At 48.6% G+C, this 27,718-nt stretch overlaps 1 protein-coding gene across 3 annotated transcripts in view; it reads right to left on the reverse strand.

Annotated features, from left to right (window-relative positions):
* The window catches only part of ACOX2 (acyl-CoA oxidase 2), a 32,394-nt gene extending 4,882 nt beyond the window's left edge, over positions 1-27,512 (reverse strand). Inside the window, exons 1-13 of one of the 3 annotated variants that reach the window (XM_017894197.1) lie at positions 27,415-27,512; positions 25,243-25,493; positions 24,658-24,820; positions 24,291-24,442; positions 23,742-23,849; positions 21,662-21,781; positions 21,221-21,336; positions 20,460-20,632; positions 18,760-18,922; positions 16,418-16,608; positions 14,368-14,547; positions 12,434-12,539; positions 7,149-7,366 (exon numbers count right to left, since the gene is read on the reverse strand). In XM_017894197.1, the coding sequence (XP_017749686.1) occupies positions 7,149-7,366; positions 12,434-12,539; positions 14,368-14,547; positions 16,418-16,608; positions 18,760-18,922; positions 20,460-20,632; positions 21,221-21,336; positions 21,662-21,781; positions 23,742-23,849; positions 24,291-24,442; positions 24,658-24,820; positions 25,243-25,402 (1,850 nt within the window). In that variant the 5' untranslated portion in view covers positions 25,403-25,493; positions 27,415-27,512. Of the gene's footprint in view, positions 1-7,148; positions 7,367-12,433; positions 12,540-14,367; positions 14,548-16,417; positions 16,609-18,759; positions 18,923-20,459; positions 20,633-21,220; positions 21,337-21,661; positions 21,782-23,741; positions 23,850-24,290; positions 24,443-24,535; positions 24,627-24,657; positions 24,821-25,242; positions 25,514-27,414 lie in introns of those variants that run through there. The other 2 variants (XM_017894198.1, XM_017894199.1) reach the window with 2 other exon arrangements.
* Positions 27,513-27,718: the final 206 nt, after the last annotated feature.

Here is a 27,718-nt window from a genome sequence, read left to right on the forward strand (position 1 = left end):
AGATTTATATTTATCACCCCTCTCTTCACTCCTACCTCCCCTTGTTCCCATTCTTCCTCCTCCTGGCCATCGGGCCTCCCAATATAGTTATAATTTTGGCCAGACCAATATTTAGTATTGATATCATGATGACTGTGCATCATTAAAGCATTGGAGGTAACTGGGATACTGTATCCAGTGTAATCCTTTCTTGATGATCCCCAACATCATATGAGCCCTACCACCAATTTAATGTCCCTTGTGGACTCACTTCATTCCTTATCCACCTGAAATTCCATGCCCTATTACTCTCTCAAAAATATATTCAACAGGCCAGGTGTGATGGCTCACGCCTGTAGTCCCAGCATTTTGGGAGACTGAGGCAGATGGATTGGCTGAGGTCAGGAGTTCGAGACCAGTTGGCCAACATGGTGGAACCCTGTCTGTACTAAAAATACAAAAATTAGCCAGGCGTGGTGGTGTGTGCCTGTAGTCTCAGTTTCTGGGAAGGCTGAGGTGGGAGAACTGCTTGAACCCAGGAGGCAGGGTTGCAGTGAGCTGAGATCGTGCCACTGCACTCCAGCTTGGGCAACAGAGCAAGACTCCCTCTCAAAAAAAAAAATACACACACACACACACACACACACACACACACACACTCAACAGTTTTTCTTGCTTTGTCATACCTGTTTAGCAAAATGCATACCTCTTTGTCTTTAATTTTCCACCCACTTTGTGCTACCACCTTTGTAGCTATACATGACTGGAAAAAACAATCATAACTGGTGTAATAATGGCTGAAGTGGGCCCTGACTGCAGCTCAGCAATCGTATTACATTGCTGCATTTACTCATTGTTCATTTACTCTTTCCTTTTCTTAGGTAGTTATTTCATACCATCTCTTTGATCCTCAGAATGACACTATCCACCTTTCCCATCTCTCTTGCCTGGATGGCTTTACGTCATATTTCACTGATGAAGTGGAAGCAGTAAGAGAATCTGTATAAGTTTCCACCCTTGCATTTATACATACAATGCCTTCTCTCTTCAGGCTCTCAGCTCAGGCCTCAGTCCCTCCTTGTCTACTAGATGTCTTTTCCTCTTGCCTACTGGAGAACAAAATTCTCCTGCCTTTCCCCTACAACATCAAAATTCCACTCTCAGGGGTAAAAGGTTAGTGGAAATGCCCTTCTTTCGTTTTACTGTAGGCCTGGCTGGTTGCTGTCAAAATGGGCAAGTTCATGAAACCTGGGAAAGTGGTGCTGGTCCTGGCTGAATGCTACTCTGGATGCAAAGCCATCATCATGAAGAACATTGATGATGGCACCTCAGTCCATTCTTACAATCATGCTTTGGTAGCTGGAATTGACTGCTATCCTCACAAAGTGACAGCTGCCATAGGCAAGAAGATCTCCAAGAGGTCAAGGATTAAGTCTTTTGCAAAAGCTTGTAACTACAATCACCACATGCCCACAAGGTACTCTGTGGATACGCTCTTGGACAAACTATCATCAACAAGGATCTCTTCAAAGAACTTGCTCTTAAACACAAGGCCTGATGGGAGGCCAAGATCAAGTTCAAAGGAAGGTACAAGGAAAAAAAAATCCCCTCGGTACTGGATCATTTCCATCAGTATACAAACAGACAGTCATTTCTCCCATCTTAAACACAAGCTTTTGACTCTATTTCCTTCTCCATCATCTTGGCTCCCCTTTAGGACAAAACTCTCTGAAAGTGTTATGCGCGTTTTTATGCTTATGATTTCCAATTTTCACATTCTCTCCTGAACTGGATCTATTCATGTTTTTACTCCCACCACTCCACAGAAATAGCTTTTGCCACGGTTACTTCCTTATTATCTTTCGAGGGTCTCAAGACTCAGTACTTGGGCCTCTTCTCTTCATGCACTCCTTGTGATATTATTCTCATGGCTTTAAATATCAACCATATGCCGATGACTTCCAAATTTATTCCTCCAGTGTCACCTGCTTACCAACATCTGTACTTGGATTTCTGACAGGCTCTTCAAAGGTAATGTGTCTGAACCCAGACTCCTGGGCTGCTAGCTCTTTCCTGTCCACCCTGCCACCTGGCCCTCCTGTAGTCTTCCCCATTTATGGTAAATAGCAGCTCTGTCCTTCTGACCAAAAACCTTGATTCTTCTCTTCTTTCTTACCGTACATCTAATCTGTCAGCAAATCCTGTTCTGCCTTCAGGATACATTCAAACTTCAACCACTTCCCACCACTTCCAGCATTATCACTGCTCCAATCCACTATCATCCCTCACTTGGATGATTGCATGATCCAGCTGATCTCCCTGCTTTTCACTCTTAGTTCTTAATATAGCAGCTGGAGTGAGCCTTTAAAAATATACATCAGATTCTTTCAGGTTGTGTCTATCCAGTGCTCAAAACCCTCCCATTCTATCCAGTGCTCAAAACCTTCGCATTCTCTTAAGTCTTTGCAATGATCTACCTTACTCTCTCTTCCTACCCGCTGCTGTACTCCCTTAACTCTCTGACCTCTGCCCTCATTTTCCACTGCAGTCATGCCATTCCTGCCCCTGTGGCCTCTTCTGTGTGGATGGATATGCCAAGCACACTCTGGTCTCCAACATTTGTACCATCATGCACTGCATAATGATGTTTTGGTCAATGATGGACCATGTATATGATGGCGGTTCCATGACATTATGATAAAGCTGAATAATTCCTATTGCTTCATGACTTATGTTAGAATTGCCTACAGTATTCAGTACAGCACCGTGCTTTGCAGTGTGAGCCTACGAGCAACAGGCTATACCATTTAGGCTTGTGTAAGTACACTCTGTGATGTTCACACGATGACAGACTCACCTGAAGACACATTTCTCAGAACGGATCCTCCCGTCATTAAGTGATGCGTGACTGTACTTACGTTCTGCCTGTAATGTTCTTTCCCTAGCAGCTACAACAGCTTCTCCCTACCTTCTCCCAGGTCTTTCCTTAAATGTCACCCTCCCAGGGAGGTCTTCTCTGGCCTACTTAAAATTGTAGCTCCCCATCCTCCCTACTGACCCCCGGCATTCTTTCCCCCATTTCCTACTATCGTTTCCTTCATCGTAGCTATTATCATTTCACATGGTATACAGTGTGACTTATTTTGTGCATGTGTGTGCCTGTCTCCTCTCCTCTAGTCTGTAGGCATCTGTGACCCTTTTTCATCTGAAACTCGTATCCTTCATCTGAGAAATGTTTTCTTGAATTATTTTATTAATGATTCGCTTCCTTCTGTTTTCTCTGTCTTCTTTCTAGACCTGTTCTTCAGATGATGAACAGCTAAGACTGGTCCTCTTACTTTTTAGAAGTCCTCCTTTTTTTTGTCTTTTTGCTTTCTTGCTGTGAGGTTTCTGCAACCTTATCTCCCAGTCCTTACATTGAGTTTTCATTTCCACTATCATTTTTTTATTTCAAGGAGCTCTTTTTTAAGGTTCTCTGAATATTAGTTTTAAGTAATGGCATTCAGGGTTTTTTTTTTTTTTCTTTTTTTTTTTTTTTTTTTTTTTTTGTGGTTGCGGAATACTTTCTCTATCACTGGTTTTTTTTGCTTTTTTTTTTTTTTAAGTTTTCTTCTCCCTGTGGATCTCTGAGTTCCTCTGCAATTGCCTTGTCTCCTTGTTTAGTTCTCCATCTTTTATGTTAGCGGCATTCTTCAGATGTTTATATCCGCTGAGTTGTCCTGATCATAAGGCCCTAAGAGCAAGGCATGATTAACTAGTCTGATTACAAACCTGCTGGCATGCTTGCCCCTAATGTGGGGTGGTTCACTTATCGGAGTGAATGGATGCGACCAGGTTGTGCGGGACTCTGATGTCAGCTGTCTTTAGCTCCTTCTCCTTGGGCTGGCCAGATGTCTCCAGGGAGAAAGTGACTCATCTTATTATCTTCTTGCAGGCCTACTAGTCTGGCTGGCCCAGTTTTTAGGAACCAGTGGGCAAAAAGGTCTGGGGGAGGCGAGGTGTCCACACTGTTGGCCTATAAAGCAACCCTTCTTTTCTGAAGGGCTAGCCTTATGTATCAACTAACCTGATGGCTCGCTTAAGTCCACAGACCTCGTATTTACCCTTTCTGCCAGGGGCAGAGGTCAAGGAAAGTCTTAAAAACTCACAGGAGCTAGGTGGGTTAGCCTCATGCATGTAATCCAGCACTTTGCGGGGCTGGAGCATAGGAGCGATCCCTGAGCCCAGGCACTTCAGCGCAGCCTGGACCAAACATAGGACAACATCTCGTTTCTCTTTGCTGGGTTAATGGGCTTTTAAAACATTTCAATCCATTCACTGATGTTTTAGTAGGGTCGTTTCAGGCAGAAGAACAAAAGTAAATGCATATGTTTAATCTGTCATCTTTACCTAGAAGTACCAGCTGAGTTTTATGACCGCCTTAAACAACTAAAGATCTGTGATTGCGTCAGTTAACATATACAGAGAGCTTGTTCTTGGCATCCTTAGCCATACTTGCCCACCCTTCAGTTTCGTCCAGAAATCCTTAGGAGCATAGGGCACTAATCAAAGCAGGGAATCTGTGACACAAACAGTGATATGCATTTAGAATTCTGTTAGGCTGCCTAATTACTCTGCAGTATAAAGCGCTACTTAGGAACCATCATGGAAGTAAATCAATTTTCTGCGGCTTTGATGCATGAGTAAACCGACCCCACGCTGGCCAGCTTGCATCAGACGGCTGTCTGTCTTGTCTTGAATTGGTAAGTTGTGAGCCAATGGCAAGCTACTTTAGAAATGCTGTTTGCAAATTTAAAAAACATTGCTTATAGGGCGTTAAGGTGATCTTTTGTATTTATCATCACCTGACAACTGGGGCTTAGAACAATTATTTTCAAGTGCTTAAATTCTGAGGGTTCAGACAGATAGACACCCTTGGGCTTAAACTGCTGCAGTACTTAATTATGCTCGTAATAGTTTTCACCACTGGATTCCGCTGTATTAGGGAAAGTTTAATACCTTGGGACATAATTGTGTCCAAATGTTTTTATTTTTGACAGTTTTTGATGATTTAACTGAACTTTTTTTTTTTTTTTTTTTTTTTCTTGAGGGACAGTCTCACTCTGTCGCCAAAGGCGGAGTGCAGTGGTGCAACTTGGCTCACTTGCAACCTCCGCCTTCCCGGGTTCAAGCGATTCTCTCGCTTCAGCCTCCCGGGTCGTTAATTACAGGTGCCCGCCACCATCCACTGAGCTAATTTTTTGCATTTTTAGTAGAGACGGTTTTACCATGTTGGCTCAGCTGGCCTCGAACTCCGACCTCAGGTTGATCCACCCACCTTGGCCCCCAAAGTTCTGGGATACAGGTGTTAGCCACCATGTCGTAATAATATATATATGTATATATATAAAAAAAAATATATATAATATATATGAGTATATATTTATATTTATATTAAATAAATACATATATTTAATTTTAGAGACAGGGTCTTACTATGTTGCCCAAGCTAGTCTTAAACTCTTTGCCTCAAGTAATCCTCCCACCTTGGCCTCCCAAAGTGCCAGGATTACAGGTGTGATCCACTGCTCCCAGCCTCTTTTTTTCTTTTTGTCAGTCTTGTTGATATGAGAATAGTTGGAGATTCTAGGAGTCACCTCTAACCCCATGCAATAGGCATCATATTTTCTGCCCAGTGAGGTCTCGAAAAGATTATATTCTCAAATTAGTCCATTTTTTTTAACCTTATGGACAATAGTAAATAATTTGCAATGTTTTCTTTTCTTTGCTTTTTTTGAGACAAGGTCTCACTTTCTTGCCTAGGCTGGAGTGCAGTGATGGGATCATAGCTCACTGCAACCTTAACCTCCTGGGATCAATCAATCCTCCTACCTCAGCCTCCCGAGTAGCTGGGACTACAGGTGTGTGCCCAATTCATTTTTTGTATTTTTTGTAGAGGTGGGGTTTTGCCATGTTGCCCAGGCTTTTTTTTTTTTTTTTATTATTGTTTTTATTTCTATTTTTTCTAGGACTCTGATCAGGCTAGCTTTGGTTTTGATATGTTTTTAAAGCAATTGTTTAGATTATAGAATAACAGTGTGAAAGCACTGCATTAGTATTTCATTGACCCTGCATTAATGCTGCATTTAAAAACTTTGTGTTATTATTTTATAAATGAATATATGAATTACAGAGTTAAAAAAATTTTCATCTTAAAGCTGAGGGAGGATTAAGGTAAGTTTACTAAACTTGGTAAGAATTTGCTGAAGCACATTTAACAAAGACAAGGATGTGTTTGAAGTAGATAATACCTCAACCTTCACCTTAACATACAGGTGAAGAGCTCATGCCCAGGGGCCAGACTGAGATTGTACCCGGCCCCTCCTCTGGCTGATTGACACTGGGCAACTCCCATCAGCCTGAATTTCCTTTCCAATAAAATGAGGAGATTAATAGTACCCATTTCAAAGGGCTGTAAGGATTAAATGAGATGTATGTAAAAGCCTTTGGCACAGGGCCTGTCACATAAGTGCTCTTTAAAGGTTAGCTATGCCTGGGCACGTTGGATCACACCTGTAATCCCAGCACTTTGGGAGGCCGAGGCATGTGGATCACTTGAGGTCAGGAGTTCGAGACCAGCCTGGTCAACATGATGAAACCCCATCTCTACTAAAAATACAAAAATTAGCTGGGCATGATGGCGGGCACCTGTAATCCCAGCTACTTGGGAGGCTGAAGCAGGAGAATCACTTGAACCCAGAGGCAGAGGTTGCAGTGAGATGAGATTGTACTACTGCACTTTAGCCTGGGTGACACAGTAAGACCCCGTCTCAAAAAAAAAAAAAGAAAAAAAAAGTTAGCTATGGTTGAGAATATTATTAGCACATTAGCAACGTATCATTCGTGTAGCATGCTTCATTTTATTCATTTTCCTTAGATATTATTCCTATTTCCTTGACAATGTGAAGAGTTCAACTGAGGTAGCTCATTTATTCTTAAGTATTTTTCCCATTTTTTCTTTCATTGATTCACAGTGCTTTGTGCTGGTGTAATGATAATAGGGTATAAACCTCTCCAGGGCTGTTGCTGCTCTGTCCATTAGCAAGGTTTTAGAGTTGGAAGTGACCTGTGAACAAGGGGATAGGGTTATTCTCTGAAGGCTAACATGGTTTGAAGGCTGTGCCACTCACCGGATCAGGCGGAGCAGGTCCAGGTAGGCTGTTCTTGCCATGTCCACTTGGGCACCAGACAGGAAGGCATCATGGAGAAAGTCACCCGAGTTAGTCAAGATTCCGTGTATGGCATGGAGGTCACAGAGGCGCTTGAGCACCTGCTGAATCGCTGATTCATTTTCTAGTTTCTCCAGAGCTTCTGTAAAACCCTTCACAGTGACATAGTAGCAGTGCGCCTACAAAGACACAAAGATATGTTCTCCTGATTTCTGGTTTTCTATTCCAGAAGTCATCCTGGAAGCTTGGCAAGATGGCTGAAATAAACAAGGCAGGATGTGCTTCCCAGCAGGCTGACGAGCAGCCGCCTTTTCTCCTAGCTCACTCTGGGTCTGATCAAGGCTTTTGGATGTCGTGTGTGTGTGTGTGTGTGTGTGTGTGTGTGTGTGTGTTGGGGACTGGTGGGCTTTTGAAATATGGCCCTTGTTTTCTTTTGCTTGGAGCGGTTTCAAGTAGGTTGGAAAGTGGAGAGAAAGAATACAGGCATATTGGAGGCTGGCCTGGGGAAGGTGGAGGACAGCACCACTGTTCTTAAGAAAATAGCTATTTTAAGGCTGGGTACGGTGGCTCATGGCTGTAATCCCAGCACTTTGGGAGGCCAAGGTGGGTGGATCACCTGAGGTCAGGAGTTTGAGACCAGTCTGACCAACATGGCGAAACCCTGTCTCTACTAAAAATGCAAAAATTAGCCAAGCATGGTGGTGCATGCCTGTAATCCCAGCTACTTGGGAGGCTGAGGCAGGAGAATCACTTGAACCCAGGAGGCGGAGGTTGCAGTGAACCAAAATCATGCTATTGTACTCTAGGCTGGGCAATAAGAGCGAAACTCCATCTAAAAAAAAAAAAAAAAAATAGCTATTTGTTGTCTGCAGTGTTCAAGTCAGTGGTGTGTGTGTGTGTGTGTGTGCATGCACACGTGTGTACACCATGGGGTGAGAAAATAATGGTTCAAGATATATATGAAATTTATCCCAGCTAGAGTATAAACTCCTTAAGGTAAGCAGTGCTGTTATTTAGCTCAGATGTAATGGTCTGGCTGTGGCAGTTGTCAAAATAATACTTTAATACCAGCTGGCAAGTGTCCACTGCCATCAACCCTGTGAGAGCCCCTCCTGCCAGATGGACTCTGTCCCGAAGACCCCCTCCTTCTCTCCACAGCCCAGCAACTAAAGGATTAATGCTTGACCCAGCAGGAGGCCTTCAGGACCTTGCTTCCCCTAGGGCTGAAGTCCATTTTGATTGGTTAGTGCCTTGTCCTACTGGTTGTAACATATTTTGAACAGACCCCATCTCATCAAGACAAGCGCACATAATTATTTTGTCAGGTAGGATATATGAGTTATATAAGGGAGAGTGAGGAAGACAGAAAGTATAAAGCAGTGCTTCTCAATTATTTTTTTTGAGATACAATGTCACTCTGTCACCCAGGCTGAAGTGCAGTGTTGCGATCTTGCCTCACTGCAACCTGTGTCCCACTGGGCCCAAGTGATCCTCCTGCCTCAGCCTCCCGAGTAGTTGGGACCACAGGTGCACACCACCATGCCTGGCTTTTTTTTTTTTTTTTTTGGTACTTTTAGTAGAGACGAGGGTCTTGCTATGTTGCCCACACTAGTCTCAAACTCCTGAGCTCAAGTGATTCTCCTTCCTTGGCTTCCCAAAGTGCTGGGATTACAGGCATGAGCCTCTGGGCCTGGCCCCGCTTCTCAGTTTTTTATGTGCACACAGATCACCTGGGGATCTTGTCAAAATGCAGATTCCAGGGCAAGGCCTGAGACTGCATTTCTAACAAGGTCCCCTGTGATGCCCATGCTGCTGTAGTGATTTTCAGTAGCAAGATTTAGAGTGTCTTGGGGGTTTGGCTGGGTGCGGTGGCTCACACCTGTAATCCTAGCACCTTGGGAAACTGAGGTGGGTGGATCACTTGAGGTCAGGAGTTCAAGACTAGCCTGGTCAACATGGTGAAACCCTGTCTCTACAAAAAATACAAAAATTAGCCAGGTGTGGTGGTGCACACCTGTAATTCTGGCTACTCAGGAGACTGAGGCACGAGAATCGCTTGAACCTGGGAGGTGGAGTTTGCAGTGAGCTGAGACTGTGCCACTGAACTCCAGCCTGGGTGATGGAGTGAGACTCTATCTTAAAAAAAAAGAATGTCTTGAGGGTTCAAAGGAGTTCATCCAGTGGGACATGAGTTGGGGGAAAGGTCATTCCAGGCAGGGGTAACCTTATGTACAAAAAGTTGTACATTCAGGAAGCTACAGGCAATTTAATAAGGCTGAAGTGTGGTGGTATAATGAGGTGATGATGGAGAACCATGGAGGTTAGGGTGGACTCATACCTGGGGCTCAGGTCAGTGAAGGGCTGTGAAGAACATGGTCGGAATTTGTTCTGTGGGACCGGGAGTCTTTAGCTGCACAGTGACCCGATCCATTTTCTCACTTGGAAAGAACCTGGGTTTCCTAGGGGGCCCTCACACAGGTGCTGACAACTCCACTTTGCCATTCAGACATGGTGTGCTCACAGCCATGCTGGACTTGCAGCATTTGGCTGTGGAAGGTCAGCAGATGTGCTGTGTTGCCTCTGCTGGGTCCAGTAGCCTTTGTTGCTCAGACTGGGTCCAGCTTGGCAGAACTGCAGACCCACACTCCTTTTCCTGTCCCAATCTGAGAGCTGCATCCTCAAATGCCTAAGGCTCTGAGTTGAGGAGTGGAGTGATGGAGAGCTGCCCAACGGCCTGGGCCTCTGCCTTAAAAAGCAGGATGAGGATCAGAGACAGAAGTGACCTCTACGCTTTGGGGAAGGGCTGAGCCGAACTTTGGTCCCACGCTCTGAGCACAGTGAACATTATTTACATTGTATGTGTTGGTTTAAATCTTGCCTCCTGTCTAATTTGGGGGTGGGGGTGGGATATATGCATTTATGTGCTAGTTGCCTCTCTTTAAGTTTTGCTTATTTAATCTTTATCAGAGTCCTACAAAGTAGGTACTGTTATTAGCTCTATCTTGCAGATGAAGAGACTGAGGCTCTGAAATATTAAGTTTTTTGCCCAAGGTCATGGCTAGGAAGTGGTAGCAGTGAGATCCACACCAGGGCTGTATTCCTAACCCTGTGTGGCCAAAGCCACAGGAGACTGAGGCTGGATTATAATGAGGCCAGCATTTGTTCCAGTGGTCCTGAAGACTGACATCTCTTCTGGTCAGTCAGAATTATAGGACCAGAGCCTGACAGAGCCTAAAGGGCTCTCCCATGCCCCTTTGTCTACAGACAGGGAAGTTAAAGCCCAGAGAAGGAAGGGGCTGCTTGAGGTCACACAGAGCTGGGACCAGAATTTAGCCCATGGCTCCCCCTTGTCTACTCTTCTGTCAGTATCATCCCTGCTTCCCCCAAGTTGCAGTTATCTCTACCTGCACATTTATGGTTTCCAGATGGGGTCCAGTTGGGTGCTGAAGCTTTCTGTAGACTAAATAACCCCGCAAAGCATAGAGAGTACAGAAAGCCCTATCCATGATGACCTTGGAGACGCAGCTGGTCACCACCTCCCCAGGAAGCTGTCAGGGACGTGTTCTTCCCTCACAGGCTGGCTGGCTATCACCCTCCATCCCCCCAGAGTTTGTTGCTCACCTCAGTCACTCATCACACCCTCGGTGGTGTGGGAAGGGAAAGCATCTGGACTCAGCTATTTTCTACTTCTGGGACCTAACTCCTGAGTTCTCTTTCCTTACTCTTGAAGTGGAGATAATGTCAGTCTCCCTCCCAGGGCTGTGTGGATTAAATGAAGTAACCCTGGCAAGCAGCATCTGGTCCATTTGAAGGTTTGGAAAATGGATGAGTGGATAATGGGCTGCTGTGGTTCCTGTTTTGGTAATCCAGTGAAAGCGGGAAGCCTTGGCTCACCCTATGTGTTGACAGGACAGTTAGCACAGCAGGGGGTGCCCCTGCTGTAGGCTGAACAGAACTGAGGGCTGCAGAGGTAATCCCAGAACCAGCGGTGTGGTGGAGGTGGTGGGTCACATGGTGGTACTCAACGTCCAGCCTGCCCCACCAACCCTGTCCCACGAGGGCCTCTGCAGCCCTTCAGGGCTCTCCTGTTCCAAGGCTGCCATTTTCTGGGTCTGAGGCCTGAGCATTGGTGTGATCGCTTTAGTTTTCCAGTTATTGGCAGTGCCAGAGTCCCAGCTGCCTAAGCTAGAACTCAGGAGTTGTTCTTACCTCTTTCCCACCCCAGCACTCTGAGGCCTGTCGCTGCCTTCTTCCCCCTTAGTATCTCTGATCTACCCACTTATCTCCAGGCCTTTTGCCATGCTCATGGTCAGGACCACCCTCAGTCCTGGCCCAGACTTGCTCCTTTCTAACTTGTTCCCTTTCATTCCACCCCGGGCAACCTGCATGATTCTTCTAGAATGAAACTGATCACTTTACTCCACCTCCAAACAAACTCAGCAAAGGCATTGCAATGAAAACAAAACCCCAACTTTTCACAGTGGTGCGAAAGGTCAGAGGCCTTGCCTGTTCTCCTCCCCTTGTCTCAATCCTCCTCCTTAGGTCCTCCTTGCGAGATTTGCACTTCCTCCCAAGCACACCAGGATTCTTCTTGCTGACTCCTTTTGCACGCGCAGCTCCCTTTGCCTGGAAACTTTTCTCTCCAAAGCTGCCACCCCACCCTTTAGCTGGCTAATTTCAGCTTATCTTTGAAGTTGCCGCTTCTTTTGGGAAGCCTTTCTGACTCCTCCAGGTGGGCAGAAATGTGCCTGCTCTGGGATTCCACAGCAGCCTATATTGCCATGTCATGGTGCTTCCTTGACTGTAGCTGTGCGTGGGCAGTGGCTTCACTGTTGAGCACCCACCTCAGTGCCCAGTGCAGAGTGGGTGCTCAAATATTTGCCGTCTGACTGTGAATTATGCACAAACACAAAACGAGTCGAAATTGAATCAGACATCCAAGGATTGCCTTTGGGGCTAAGGGGAGACTTGACCTGCTTTTCTATCTGGGAGGAAATATTTGAACAACCTGAAGCAAATCCAATAACACTGCCTCATTACCTTTTCCCCTAAGAGCTGCCAGCAAGATTGCTTTGGAGTTAAGTCCTTTAATTAAAATACCCTGGACTAAAGCCTTGGAAGTGAAATGAGGGCAGCAGCCGCTGAGGCAGAGTTGGGGAATAATGGCAGAGCCGGGATTTTCCCAGCAGGGTAGTGTGCCTGGGAAACAAAATGATCCGTTTCAGCTTCAGCTGGCGGGCGCTCACCTTAGCAGCCTGGAGGTGTATGACAGTGGTCTGGTTCCAGGCCTCGTGCTGGTCAGCTCCGGATTGCGTCAGGGTCTGTAAATGGTGCACTGAGTCCTTGATCAGTCTGAAGGCCAAAGCAAAAAAGGTTCAGCTTCCTGACTGAGTGGAAAAGACAACTGATGGGCTTCCTGTGGTCCCTCAGAAGTAGAAATAATGCCTGTTTATTGACCACTTACGTGCTATAAAGCTAAATGATTGATATTCATTATCTCTTTAACTCTTTTAAAGGCAGGCACCCCCCAGTTTGCTATGGGGAAAACTGAGGCCCAGAGAGGTTAACTAATTTGTCCAGGGTCACACAGCTAGTAAGGAGTAGAGCCAGGATTTTGACTTGTTAATCGCCACGTTATAAAGCCTCAGGGCCATAGGCCAGGAGCTGTCCCCTATTTCTAATGCAGATTCCAGCCTGACGCCAGTATGTTCAGGCCTTTTTGTTGACTGTAGTCCTATGGCCTGAGCAAGGAGAATGGTTTTTCTGCAAAGGCTAGAGAGGCCCATCTGTCACCTCGCCTGCTGCAGGTTCTACCCACGGGACCTAAAAACAAAAACAGAAAACCAACCTTCGTCCTGAAAACCACTAAATTAGTCATTTGCCATTTTATTAACCTTTAATCCCCTCTTATTTTCTATTCCCTGCCCGTCCGTCCATGACCCTTGGAATCTGTGTGTAAAGCAAACTGTTTATTAGGCAATATGTTTTTTGCTTTGTCAGGGAATGGATAAGCAGATGTCACATTGAGTTTCAAGCAAGGAGAAATATCGTGACACTTTAATTACCTCGAGCAGCCTTATTTTCCCCTCCTCAAATCTCCCAATTGAAATGTTAGCTCTGTGAGGTCTGGGGTGTTTATCAGGCCTATTTACTGATAGGCCGCTAATGCCTGGAACAGTGCCTGCCATATTATAGGCAGTTAATAAATATTTTTGGAATAAATAAATGAATGTTCCAAGTTGCTTATGATCTTGAAATAACTATTAACCATTCCTGGGACCACAGGTTGGGATAAAAGGCCTCATTATATACTGAAAACATGTTTTCCAGTTTGTTTTGGTGTTTCATTTTTATTTTTTTATTAAATTTTTTTTTGTGTTTGGTAGAGGTGGGGTTTCACCATGTTGCCTAAGCTGGTCTCAAACTCCTGAGCTCAAGCAATCCTCCCACCTCGACCTCCCAAAGTGCTGGAATTACTGGTGTGAGCCACCATGCCCAGCCTGTTTTTGGTGTTTTAATTTGGGGCAGGGTTCAGAAGATTTCCTTTTTAGGTAGTTAAACCTCCATCTTTTCCACGGTGGTATCTGTGTTTGGTCAGGACTGTGTTTCCCAGCCCCTGGCATATTTGGTCATTCCTAACACAGAGTAGGTACTGAACAGTATTTGCTGAATGACAGAATGGATGAGTCATTGGCTTTGTCCATGTTCCCTGGAGCCTACTAGACCCTGGAAATAAATGAATTCTATTCTGTGGTGTTGTCATATTTTCAAAAATTATTTGTAGATTATGGGATATTTCAAACATACGAGTGAGTATTGCTTTATTTATTGGTATTTGCATATCAATACATTTGTAGTATTTACATGTGGTACATTCCTTGTATTGCAAATCACCGTAGGACCCTAGAGATTCAAAAAATATCTCACAGTAGTAGAAGGACATCACACCTCTGGGCCACCAGAGGTGGCCAGGATGGGGAAGTGATCGGATCCATGGCTGATGCAGGGGACTTCCCCCCTCTCTCCCATGGTGGCAGGGACTGAGAGGATGGGGGAGGCTAGGCATGGGGTGGCTTTTTAGAACTGAATCCACGAATGTCCACCCAACCAATCCAAAGGCCCTAGTGTGGCATGGAGCCTGTCCCCAGGTGGGATGGCTGATTTCTCAGCACTGGCTTACCTTGCTGCCACGTGTGCCCAGGCCGTGGTGTAGAGCTCCGGGCAGAGGAAGTCGGCTGCCCTCTGGGCTGGACACCTGGCCAGGTCAGGTGTGGCGAGATATGCAACAGATGGAGGGAGAGATCTCTGTGGCGTGGAGCCAGGGGACATCTGAGTCTGCAGGTAGCTCTTCACCAGGAACCTGGGGGGTGGAAGGGGAGGCAGGTGGGAGGGCAGAGACTCTGTAGGACAGCCCAGCACCGCTCACTCCCAGAGGCAGGCGAGTTCATGCTGGGTTCCAGCCTTCCTGTGGGAGAGCCGGGTCACCAGGCCTCCACTTGGCCTCCCTCCTGAGGATACCCCCTTGGGCCATCCTGCCTCGAGGCCTGCAGTCAGGCACACTCTGGGAAACTGTGGAGCTGGGCCAGACACTCTCAGATCCTGAACATAAACCCTTCTGTGATCTGAGCAAACAGAATTTTCCATCAGAACATTGCGATTTTGGGATTTATAATGACTTGTACAGTGACTGGGTGGAAATTAAATTTTCTTAGCTGAAAAAAGAAGGATAAAAGCAAGAATGCTAACAGGAGTAGGAGGATTATAGGTGACTCTCAACTGCTGCTTTAGGATAATCCAGTGGTTACAGGTTCTGGGCTTAGACAGCCCTGGATTCCCATACAGCCTCGCTGAGACCTGTGTGATGAACGAAGCTTTACCTCCCAAGTCTCAGTTTCTCTGGCTCTAGGTGGGGAGGACAGTTCTCGGCTGATTGAGGGTTTATGAAACGGAATGAGATGATATTTGTCGAGTGCTTAGCACAGTGCAGAGTACATAATATGTGCTATTGTATTCCTTTTCTAATTTGGAAAAAAACCAAGGGATGTTATATATTTTTAAAAACACAATAAATGTTGTTTTTCATATTTGCCAGTGAACTTCTTCTTCCTTGCATAGGGAAGCATTTGCCCTGTTTGGTCACCGGAGAGTAGGTGAGGATGAGGCTCTGTCAGCCTCCAGGGTCCACAGACCTAAGAGGGATGAAAAGAAATCATCTGTGTAGAGGAGGCTGACTTGGCCGTTGCTTGGAGCCTCTGTGTGCAGGCTCTGCACCAAGCCTAGGCGATGCTAAAGCGAGCAAGGTAGGGGTAGTCCCTGCCCTCAGGGAGCTCCTAGTCTAGTTGGAGAGTAGAGCTAAAAAGGTGAACAAAAAAATGAGACAATGATAGATTGTGAAACTGCTCCAAAGGAAACAAGGCCATGTTGGGTGGGAGGGGATCAAATGCAAAGGCCTCCTGGACAGAAAGAGGTGTGTGGCTGGCAGAAGTGAGCAGAGGTGGCTGGGTGCGTTGACTTGTGCCTGTAATCCCAGCACTTTGGGAGGCTAAGGCAGGTGGATCACTTAAGGTCAGGAGTTGGAGAGCAGCCTGGCCAACATGGTGAAACCCCATCTCTACTAAAAATACAAAAATTAGCCGGGCATGGTGGTGTGTAATCCCAGCGACTGCAGAGTTTGAGGCAGGAGAATTGCTCGAACCCGGGAGGCTCAGTGAGCCGAGATTGCACCACTGCACTCCAGCTTGGATGACAGAGTGAGACTCCATCTCAAAAAACAAACAAACGAACAAACAAAAAAACAGAAAGAAGTGAGCAGAGGCAGGAGGTGGTGAGAGCATCACGGACAGGGAGGCAGGGGTCAGGTCACACAGACCTTGCAGGCCACAGCATAGAATATGTCATTTTCCTACGAGCACTGGGAAGCCATTGAAGAATTTCAAACCAGAGAAAGATGTGATCTTCCCTAGGCTCTGAAAAGATCCCTCCGGCTGCCTGTGGAGAAGAGGGACAGGACAGAAGCAAGAGACCAGGGAGGGGTCTAAGGCTGTGGTGGAGGTGACAGAAGATGGTGGCCTAGAAGTGGATAGATTAGTCATACTGGGGAATTGGACAGCTCCCAAGTGGCACTTCCCAAAGCCTGCTCCCTTTATGGGTATCAGACGGAACCCTCCACCCAACAAGTTTGGTGGGTCCCCAAGGGCTTGGGCAAAGGCCTGGGTCAGCCTGGACCTTACCTGGCCACCTGCAGGTAGAGCACTGTGTTCTCACCCTCATAGGTGCAGGAGGCCGACAATTTGGTGACCAGTGATGGCAGGCCACTCAGCTTTGAGTAGCCATGTCCGCCACAGGCCCTGCGGCATATCTCAGCTCCCTGAGTGCAGAATTCCGACATCATGGCCTTCATGCCTGTGCTCAGTGCATGGAGCTGTGAGAACATGGAGGGGGGTTGGGGGGTGTAAGGGGGCCTCTACCATGGCACCAACCCTGCGCACCACTTACTGAGCATCTACCGCATGCCCAGCTCAGCTCTGAGGTAAGAAGCGTTTCCTCTGCTCACAACTTTATGAATGAGAAGGCGGGTACTCAGCTTCTATGACTCACCCAGAGGCATACAATTAGGCAGTGTAGCTGTAGGGGCATAAGAGCAAAGGAAAACCTGGCCTGGCCAGTGTCTCCAGGATTGGGAAGAGGGTGCTGCCTGGATTGGGCCCACAAGCCTCCAGGAGTTACGGATTTTGCCGGCATGAGTTTTAGAAAGCCTGCCTGTGAGGACGGGTGTCCGCTGTAAGCCCACTTACTGGGTTGTAGGAGGGTGACAGGGTCTGAATGTGTCCACCTAAAATTCTTATGTAGAAATCCTAGTCCCCAAGGGTTAGGGCTAGGATTAGGAGGTATTGATGATTAGGAGCTAGGAATAGGAGGTATTATGATGGTAGTAGGAGGTGGGGCCTTCTGGAGGTGATTAGGTCATGAGAGTGTAGCCTTTGTGAATGGGATCAGTACCCTCATGAAAGAGGCCGCTTCTGGCTGGGTGTGGTGGCTCACACCTGAAATCCCAGCACTTTGGGAGGCCGAGGCAGGTGGATCACGAGGTGAGGAAATTGAGACCATCCTGGCCAATACAGTGAAACCCCGTCTCTACTAAAAATACAAAAATTAGCCGGGCATGGTGGTGGGCACCTGTAATCCCAGCTACTCAGGAGGCTGAGGCAGGAGAATCTCTTGAACCTGGGAGGCGGAGGTTGCGATGAGCTGAGATTGCACCACTGCACGCCAGCCTGGGTGACAGAGTGAAGCTCTGTCTCGGGAAAAAAATAAAATAAAACAAAAAGAAAGAAAGAGGTTGCTTCTACCATATGAGGGCACAGCAAAAAGACAGCAGTCCATGAGCCAGGAAGCAGGCCCTCACCTGACACCAAATGCACTAGTGCCTTGACCTTGGACTTCCCAGCCTCCAGAACTGTGAGAAATAAATTTGTTTTTCTTTTTTGAGACAGGGTCTCACTCTGCTGCTCAGGCTGGACTGGATGGAGTGCAGTGGCACAATCACAGCTCACTGCATCCTTGAACTCCTGGGCTCAAGGAATCTTCCCACCTCAGCCTCCAAAGTAGTAGTTGGGACTACAGGTGTGTGCTACCACACCTGACTAATTTTTCAATTTTTTTTTTTTTTTTTTTTTTTTGTGGAGATGAGGGTTTCACCATGTTGCTCAGGCTGGTCTTAAACTCCTGGGCTCAAGCAATCCTTCTGCCCTGGCCTCCCAAAGTGCTGAGATTACAGGTGTGAGTCACCATGCTGGGCCAGTTTCTGTTGTTTATAAACCACCGCTTTATGGTATTTTGTGACAGCAGCCTCAACAGAGAGAGAGGCTGCCAGGCAGCAGGCCTAGTTTGAGATTTTGGTTCTTGAAGCCCCTGCCTATCTTTGGAGTTTTCAAGTCCTTGGGAGGAAAGTTGTGTCCCTTGATCTCTCTGTGCCTCAATTGCAGTTGAAAGGGTTAATGAGCAGTGCTTATGAAGCATGGTGCCTGGACAGACTGCATCTTACTGTATATGTAAGATTTACTTGAGACCTGTGAGCCAGATGTGTTTAGGAATCAGAGTAACTTTTGAATTGTAGAAAGGCCAAGTGACATTGAAGGTACATTTTATATAATAGCCCAGTGGGGTTTGGGGCGGCTTTAGGGATTAAACACATTAATAATTTTCCCGCAAAATGTATTCACACTCAGAAGGATAAATCAGGTCAGTTCAGGTCAAACTATGCCACCAAGTGAGTTCCAAACGACTGTTTTTCAGAGCTTTGTGGGTTTCAAATACAAATCAGGGGTTGTGGACTTGTGTTCTCTACACTAGATGTGATTGTTTTCTCTTAGCATGTTTGTAGCTCTCTGGGGGCCAGCTGTGGGTAAATTTATATATCAGGGTGCCGTTCACCCAGACGCCCTGGGATGCTGAAAGCTGGGAGGGGTGGGGGTGGGGAGTGCCCGCGGGGATGGGGCTGTGGCTGTTCCCCAGTGAGTGGAGCCATCTTAGCTGCCCTCCCAGCGCCTGCCCCTCTGCAGACAGCAGGTACCTCAGGCAGCGAGCTAAAGTCTCTGTTCAGAATAGCAGTGTAGGAGTGCTGGAAGAACTCCAAGAGCTTGACTGCCAGGAAATGGAAGGCATAACTGATGGCCAGCTGAGGAAAGAGTTTCTGCTGCTGCGTCTGGTAGTCCAGGACCTTTGCCTCTGGGTCACTGAAGGGAAAAGAACCGGAAGATTTAATCACTACGTGCCATGTCCACCTTCCCCTATCCCTAACACCATAAAAACCTTAAAAACAGACAGTTCCTTAGAACTCATTGCAGAACTTGAACTGACACGAGGCCGTTGATAATCCTTTAAAAATCCCATCTAACATGAACATCCATCCACACATTTCACTGCAGGAATATTGACACGTTTGTTGGTGGGTACTGCCTCTTGTTATGGGAGGCTTATAGAATTCCAGCATATACATGGTATTATCCTAAAACCTGAAAAGTTCTGAGATTCCAACATGTCGGGTCCCAAGATTTCAGATGAAGAGTTGTGGCTGTGCACCTGTGATGATTTGAACCTGGGACTCCACTGCCCGTGTGCACTTGCCGCATGCTGAGGAATACGTCAAGCCTAAACAATAACTCTTAGAGTGTAAACTCGGGTTCGATGGAACCCCAGGGAAGGGACTGTGTCTGCCTTATCCACTGCTGTGTCCTCAGTGCCTGAGACTATGTCCAGCACTTACGAGCTCACAGTCAATGGATTGAAAGAAGTTGTGATTACAAGAAGCCTCCTCTCTGGACAGCAGCTGCTCACCTGGCGCATCTTTCTCATGACCACCCTAGGGACACTTCTGCAGCCCAGATAAATGGGCCTCGGGCAGGACAGCAGCAGAAGCCCCTTCTTCCCAGTGGCCCTCTCCTGCAGAGAACTCTTGCAGCCCGGATTCTGAAGCCCAGGCCAGGCGAGGGCGCTGTGAGCTTGCCAGAGGAAAGGACCCTGGGCTGAGGGCCTAATGCACCTTACTGCATTTCACCCTCCACACCACCCTGAAAGGCCGCTTCTGCCACACCCATTTTGTAGCTGAGGAAGTTGAGGGATGATGTGAAATGGCCGAGCTGAGTGTTCACAGAGGGTTCAGTCAGCCCTTGCTGTTCTGTGCTGTGGGGTGGAGGGAGTGGTAGCAACACAACCAATGACAACAAAAGGGATCCAGACATAGACATACCAGTCAGATGCTGACAGCACAGCTGGACAGAACGAGTTCAGCCACACACAATCGATATGACATTGGATTTTGCTAGGCTCGGCCTGACAGAATCAACTCAGCCAGCCACAGTCTGACGCGGCTGGCAACTGACTGACCCAGACCCGTCCAACCCATCACAGCCACACAGAACACAGCCGGACTCGGACAGACACAGAGTCAGACAGACCTGGTGCTACAGGGCCAAAGACACGATCACATAGAGCCCGAGGGGGCAGGCACTGAGGATGCAGGTTAGGCCAACTGGTCAGCCCTGTTAGAGGGAGCCAGAGAGACCTCTTTGACATGCCCAGATGGGGCCAGGCCTGGGTAGATTGTGTGTGTGTGTGTGTGTATGTGTGTGTGTGTGTGTGTGTGTGTGTGTATGTGGTGGGTGGCAGTGCCTGCTCCCAGCGCTCTGGCTCTGGCAGAAGAGTGTCAGGGGGAGGCACTGTGGGACCAAGAGGCAGCATATCTGTGGTAGTCAGTCACTGGACACCCCTTGCCTGGGCCGGAGCTGGGATTGGCGGCGGATGACCGAGTAGCGCATGGCGATGACACAGGCCTTCTGCAGTATAGGGAGGACCTCCCCTAGCAGCAGCTCCACCCGCACCACCACCATGGGAAGGTAGTTGCTCTGTGCTGTCCCGAGTTTGATGTATGTGCCATCTGGCAAGACCTGTGTGGAACAAGGACAGGCACAGGGTCTGAGCCAAGGCTCCCCAGGATGCCCCTGCTTCCCCAGAGCTGTGGGGCTCCACACATGGAGGGTGCTTCTCCCCTCAACTGGCGCATCTGGGGTTGGAATGTTAAAATACCAGGCTCTTTCCCCAAGTGCCCTGCTTCACAGTGCCTCTCCTGGGACACCCCAGACCGCCCCACAATGGATAACTAAAGGGGTGATGCCTGGCAGAGTTGGGACCGCCACAACTCCTGCTGGCATTCTGGCTGGTATCTGCTGGGCGATTGGTTGTGTCAGGCCTCACCGTGGGTAAATATTACGCAGATCACCTCAGCTCTAGCCTCTCCTGGGGCTGCCACTCCACCCCACGATTGCTCCATCAGCCTATGTGACGAGCATTTCTGCATGAGAAGTCAGAGGCTCTGTGTCCAAGATCATACTGCTCCTAAGCAGGGTTTCACCCCAGTCTGTGGGAGATCAGAGCCTCTCTTGGGGGAGGAGATTATGTGGCCCAAACCCAGCCTGCACAAAGTGCAGGTCCTCTCTCCGGGAAGTACAAGTCTCCGTCCTCCCCAGACCTGTAACCTGTGCAAAGCGACTCAGCATGTTCTCCCTGGGGACCCGCACATGGTCCAGCCGCAGGAAGCCATTGTCCGTTTGATCAAAGTCCATCTTGGGCCCGATGTCCCCAACAATGATTCCTTGAAGGAGATGGAGATGAGGACACCTATCAGTTGAGAGACTGCTTGTTATGTGGCAGGTATCACACACACATTCCAGGTCACAGCAGCCTGTGACACTGGGGTTATTGTACCTATTTTGCAGGTGAACAAGCTGAGGTCAGACAGATGCTAAATCTTGCTCAAGTTCACCTCACCAGTTAGCACCAAGTCTGTCCAACTGGACCCCTCTCTGCCCAAGGAAGACATGTCTTAGCTATTCCTGTGGCCCTCTGGGGTCCCAGGTCAGGGAGGCCACCTGGGCTCTCCTCCTGGCAGGGTCCTTGAGGGAGCATTATGGGCTCACCTGGCAATGGGGTGTGGTCCCGAAGACTCCGGATTGGCACAATAAAAGCGTGCATGCCCCGCCGGGCTCCTGAGCAGACCAGCTGGGCCTGGACCAGGGCATGGGTGGCTGACCGTCCCACTGAGGGCAGAGAGAGGAGAGGCCCGTCACAGGAAGACTTGAGCATTGCTTTTCCCAACCCAGCCTCCTGGGGCTGGGGTTTTGGATGGGTACCTCTGGGGCCCTGAAAAGTCACTGATCAAAGAAAGGGGGGATTGCCCCCAAAGAACCAAGCAAACTTAGCAGTGACTTGGCAAAGGCACTGTGAAATGATTCAGCCTTTTTTATTGCCCCCCACCCCACAACTATTAATGAATTACTCTGTCATCAACCTTATAATAATGAATACAGATAATTATCGTTTATCAAAATCCAGGTGGCGCTAGACCCTGTGATAGACGCTTTCCAGTTCTCACAGGGGAGAGAGGATGATGAGTCCCGTTTTCCAGATAAGGAAACAGGCTCAGAGAGCAGAGCGACACACTGAAGGTCACTGGCCTGGAGGGGCAGAGCTAGGATTCATCTGTACCCTGGTCTATCTGATCTTAAAGGCTGGTTTCTTTTTTGTCTTCATTTTTGACAGTGGTCATTTATTTTCTATCTCTCTTTCTCTCATCACTCTCTCCTCTCTCTCTCTCTCTCTCTCTCTCTCTCTCTCTCTTTTGAGACAGAGTCTCGCTCTTTCGCCAGGCTGGAGTTCAATGGTATGAGCTCAGCTCACTGCAACCTCTGCTCCCAGGTTCAAGCAATTCTCCTGTTTCAGCACCACCCCGCCCCCACCCCCCGAGTAGGTGGGACTACAGACACCCGCCACCACACACGGCTAATTTTTGTATTTTTAGTACAGATGAGGTTCCACCATTATTGGTCAGGCTGGTCTCAAACTCCTGACCTCAGGTGATCCATTCACCTCGGCCTCCTAAAGTGCTGGGATTACAGGCATGGGCCACTGCACCTGGCTCATGTTTCTCTATTATGTCTCTGGTCTCTGCCTCTGTCTTCCTCTCTCTGTGTGTCTCTCATCTCTGTCACTCTCCTGCTTTAGTTGGACTCAGCATATTTGTTTTAATTTTTTCCACACAAGGTGTGGGTCCCCAAGTGCCACAGATGTGTCCTGGGAGGTGAAATGCTCAAGTTTGAGGAAGGGGAAATCCCTCCTTGGGGCTTGGTAAATCAACGAGCCTCAGGGACACTTGATGTGGCCGCCACCTGGTGGCCACAGCGGGAGGTTCGGCGTTGGTGGCTTGATGGGGGCTGGTGGTGGGCGTGAGCCTTTCTGGGTGTCTGCAGCAGGGGCAGACAGGTGTGTTCTTTCCACTGTCTCATCACAGGGCCTGTGCTCTGGCTGGTGGCAAGCTCTACTTCTAACTCAGGAGATGAGAGGAACTGGGCTTGTGAGGAGTGCTTGGGACTAGACCAAGTGTGTGTGTGTTTGTGTGTGTGTGAGTGTGAGGCCTTGTGTCTCATGGATTGATTGTCTCCTCTATTTTTTTTTTTTTTTTTTTTTTTTTTTTTTGAGACGGAGTCTCGCTCTGTCGCCCAGGCTGGAGTGCAGTGGCCGGATCTCAGCTCACTGCAAGCTCCGCCTCCCGGGTTCACGCCATTCTCCTGCCTCAGCCTCCCGAGTAGCTGGGACTACAGGCGCCCGCCACCTCGCCCGGCTAGTTTTTTTGTATTTTAGTAGAGACGGGGTTTCACTGTGTTAGCCAGGATGGTCTCGATCTCCTGACCTCATGATCCACCCGTCTCGGCCTCCCAAAGTGCTGGGATTACCGGCTTGAGCCACCGCGCCCGGCCCGTCTCCTCTATTTCAAAGTTCCTTTGGGGACTTTCCAACCACTCACTAATGAAATGTTTAACATCCCACCTATTTTACAGAGTGAGAACCTGAGGCTCAGGGAGGTGAACTGACTTGCCCAAGGTCGCCAGCCTAGAACAGAAAATCAATCTGAGGTCTGTTGGACCTCAAAGCCAGTGCTACTCTGCCCTCCAATATTTCTATTTGGGGAGAGATAAGGAAGGGGGTTGGATGGATACTCACGGTCTCCAGGCCACCATTTGGTGGCAGTCAGCGTGGGGCTGTGTATCACAAACTCCTGGGTGGCTGCGTCATAGGTGGCTTCAGTCTCCAGGCCCTGAAGATATGTCCCTTAGGATCAAGGAGGGATGTTAGACATTGGCCCGAGGTGGGGTTCTTACCTGGGAAGCTGCTTCTAGGTGGGCCTGAACTCTCAGGCATCAGCGCGGTACAGAGTGGGGCTCAGCTCCCGGCTGTACTTGCAGGCAGTTCTCCCCTTTCATCTGTGGGCCGTGTGGGGGACACACAGTTCCCTATAGCCAGTCTGTGACAAGGGATGGCTGCTGATGTTTCCAGAAGGAATGACTTGCCCCACTGGGAGCTCATACAATATGTGCAAATTAGAGGGCGGGATCCCTTCCTCAAGACCCTTGACTGCCATCTGCTGGAATGTTTTCATATTAAACATATGTCCCTCAAAGCATATGAACCTATGACTACCGAGATGTAAATGGGCCCTCTGGAGTTTTGCAGTGCACAACCTAAACACCACATGCAGCAGTCCTGGCTCACCATGTCCCAACTCTGTCTGTGCATACGTTGCGATGATCTGGATGTTTTTGCAGAGTGGGTCCCATTTGGCAATCTGTTCCTCTGAGCCCAGGCTCCTGAGGGCTTTCAGGAAGACTCTGTGTATATTTAAGGCCACATCTCCAGAAAGGGCTCTGTTGGGGGAGAGATGCTGTAGTTGAGTAGCCTGTTGGAGACGGGGACCCAGGTACCCCCTGCCTGAGCAGAGTACAGGAGATAAAGGGCACCTGGCATCCTGGTTTCCCAACAAGTCTTCCCTTTGTTGGGTGAAATGGCTCATGGGGCTGGGGGGTTTCCAGGTGATCCCAGGTGGATCCTTCTCTAGTGGGGCTGACCCAGGAGTGAGCACCTGTAAGCGTAGCCTAATTCACGACCATCTTCCGACCAACCCAGGCGCCGTGCTATCAACCGGATGTGGAATGCCCTCCGCATGGCAGCCTTATAACGCTCATTCTGGGTCATGAAATAATTGTCCTTACGGCTAAACTCTGGGTAACTGTGGATGATGCTCTCTGCAGAGACAGAGAATAGAGGGCTTAGGGACCTGGGTGAGGTTTCTGGCACCTTCAAATCTTCTTACCCACTTGCTTCATGGATCTGGAAAGGAAGTCAGACATTATTGTTATTTTACAGATGACAAAACCGAGGACCAAGGTGGGAAAGTGAATTGCCCAAGGTTACAAAGCTATACAACAGCAGAATTTTAGGACCAGAATCCAGGTCTTCTGCTGCCTAGGACTCTTCTATCCCCCAGGTGGGCTCAGGCAATATTGGCATGTGAAGATTGTCTTTACAGTTCAAAAGAATGAATCTCTAACAGTGGAATTTCAAGGCAAAGTTTGTTATTTGAAAGCAGGACTGCTAATGAAGGACTCTTCTTACAAGAGAAGCATGGGGCATAAAGCAGATGTCCTATTCCCCAGCTTCCCCTTACCAACTTTCCTCCGGAGAGCAGTGTTCTGGGCACCTCCATCAAGGATGTTGGTGAGCCGTTCCACATCAAAGGACTGCATATACCTCTCGCTCTCCATATCGGGGTGCATTTGCCTGCTCCAGGTATCCCCCAATGACACTCGGTGCACTGGGCTGCCCATCCTATCCTGGATCTGTCTGGTGACTGAGGTGAGACACTTCCGACCCGGCTGCTCCGAGGGTCTGCTCTCAGTGTTGGTCAGTGCAAAGAACCTGTGTGCAAGAGGAACTGCCTAGGGCTGGGTGTCAGTCAGGGCTGGTTGGTAGAAGAAAGACATCCCTAAGTACCTGCATCCCACTCCACCTCCTCACTCTCCCTGTGGACGCTGGCTGTGGCAGGCCGTGTGTGCATGGTAGGCATGGTATGCAGTCATTGCTTGGTACATGTCTGTTCAATACTTGTTAAATAAGATTGAACAGGGCCTGACCCCAAAGATTGGGCTCTATCCACTGCAGTTCATGTTATGTGAGTTGCCTAGGGAAATCTTCACAAAAAAGTCAGTGAAGGTTACACCTGAAGAAAATAATCCTGGAGAGGCTGAGTGGCCCCTAGCCACACAGCTGGAGATGGCCAGGAGTTGGATGGGGTCTGACCACAAAGCACATGCCTTGTCCATACTTGAGCTCCACTGTGGAGGATTACTGAGGGCACTTTGGTCTCATTCAGCTGCTCATCAGTTCTAGGATCATTCAGCCCCATTTCTATGAGCCCGGCAGGTGTACTGTGGAACTGAAAGGAGGAAACCTGCTCCCTGACTGTGAAGTGTTCCCCTGGAACCCCTGAGTGTCTTTCACACCCAGGCTGGGCCCTGTCTCCTCCACAGCAAATGCTTGGCCTCTGAGAAGCCCCTATTCCTTCACAGTGAGGCAACCATAAGGTGCAGTTCATCCTATTTCACAAGTCTCTTGAGTCCATCTGCTCCTTGCTATCTCTTTGGCTAGCATCCAGGCCACTGTCATCTCTTACTTGGCCTCAGTGTCCCTTTTATCTGTTCTCCCAGCTGCCAGGTGAACTCTTGTACTACAAATCACATTGTTTTCCTCTCCTGCTTGGAATCTGCTCCTTGGGGCCCACTGTGAGTGGAATGGAGTCCTTGCTGTGTCTACCCACCTCCCACTCCACCCGCCTCTCTCCTGCGTCAACTAACTGCCATGTCATCCCTGGCCTCCACTCCCTCTCTTCCTGCCCTTTGCCCCTGCTGTTCTCTCTGAACAAAGTTCAGCTCCCTGGTCCCCGGGGTGCTCTAGGGTTAGGGACAAGTTCTTATTTGCTAACATGTTCCTCCCACAAGGCTGGGAGGCCAGCTCTGCATTTCCTAGCTTGCAGCAGGCATGCTGTAAATCTTTCTTGCAGGCTGCCATGCTTTTGATCCCCCTTCCTTCCTGACCTCAACCTGACAGAGGCACTGTTGTTATTACCATTTTATGGGGAGGATGTGGGCCTTGGAAAGGGAGGAGACTTTATAAGATCATGCAGCCACAAGTAGCAAGTGAAATTCATACGCAGGCTTTCAAACCAATATCCCTAGCAAGGCTGTGGGGGTGCTGGCAAGGGCCCCATCCTCTGCCCCCTGGAGTCCTGCAAGTGCACCTAGTGCAGCTCCTCTCTTCCTGCCTCACCTCTTTTCCTTGCTCTGTTGCCACTACCTCCTTGCTGTTCTGAATGCTCCAGGACTCCCTGCCACTGCCAGCTTTTGCTGGGGTAGCTCCCTCTGCCCAGAACACCCTTTCTTCAAACGTCACCAGGGCTGTTTGCATTGAACCTCGTTTAACCTTGAAGAGGCCACCCTCTTTAAAATCAAGCCCCCTCCCCCAGCATTCCCTGTCCTCCTCACTCTGCTCTCCTTTGTCTCTTTTCACTTACCGTCTTCTGACATTTGAGATCATTTACTAATTTCATATGTTTCTGTTTACTTCCATCTCCCTGCTAGTAACACAGAAATTGCAAGAGGGCCGGGATCTTTGTCACTGTCACGCTGTGACCCTAACACTTAGTACAGGGCCTGGTTTGCAGGAGGTGCCCAGTGAAGAAAGCCTTGCTCAGGGTCTCTCAGAGCTGCAGACAGGGTCATCACGGAGGCAACTCTGTCCTCTGGGGTCTCCCAGTCCCTCCCCACCCAAAAGCCTGGCTCACCTGGCTCCTCTCTGTCCTGTGTCTGCACTGTAGGCCGGGCTGGCCTCTCCCAGGCTGTAGGCCACAGCCTCTGGCAGGCTTGTGGTCCTGCCCTTCTCTCCTCCCACAGAGGGGCTGGAACACAGAAGCTGAGAGCCCTGCTTGGCCAGCGCTCCGCCTGTCCGGGTTTGCGGAGCTCCCCTCCCTCCTCTCTCTCTTCCTTGCTGGGGCTGCTCTGGGAGGACTACTGGGAGGTTGGAACCCTTCCTTCTCAAAGCCAGGGATTCCTTTGACACTACTTGTACCAAAAAGCTGTGTACCCCAC

The sequence above is a fragment of the Rhinopithecus bieti genome, unplaced genomic scaffold (assembly GCF_001698545.2).
Source record: "Rhinopithecus bieti isolate Rb0 unplaced genomic scaffold, ASM169854v2 scaffold_21649, whole genome shotgun sequence".
In the NCBI taxonomy this organism is placed as follows: Eukaryota; Metazoa; Chordata; class Mammalia; order Primates; family Cercopithecidae; genus Rhinopithecus; species Rhinopithecus bieti.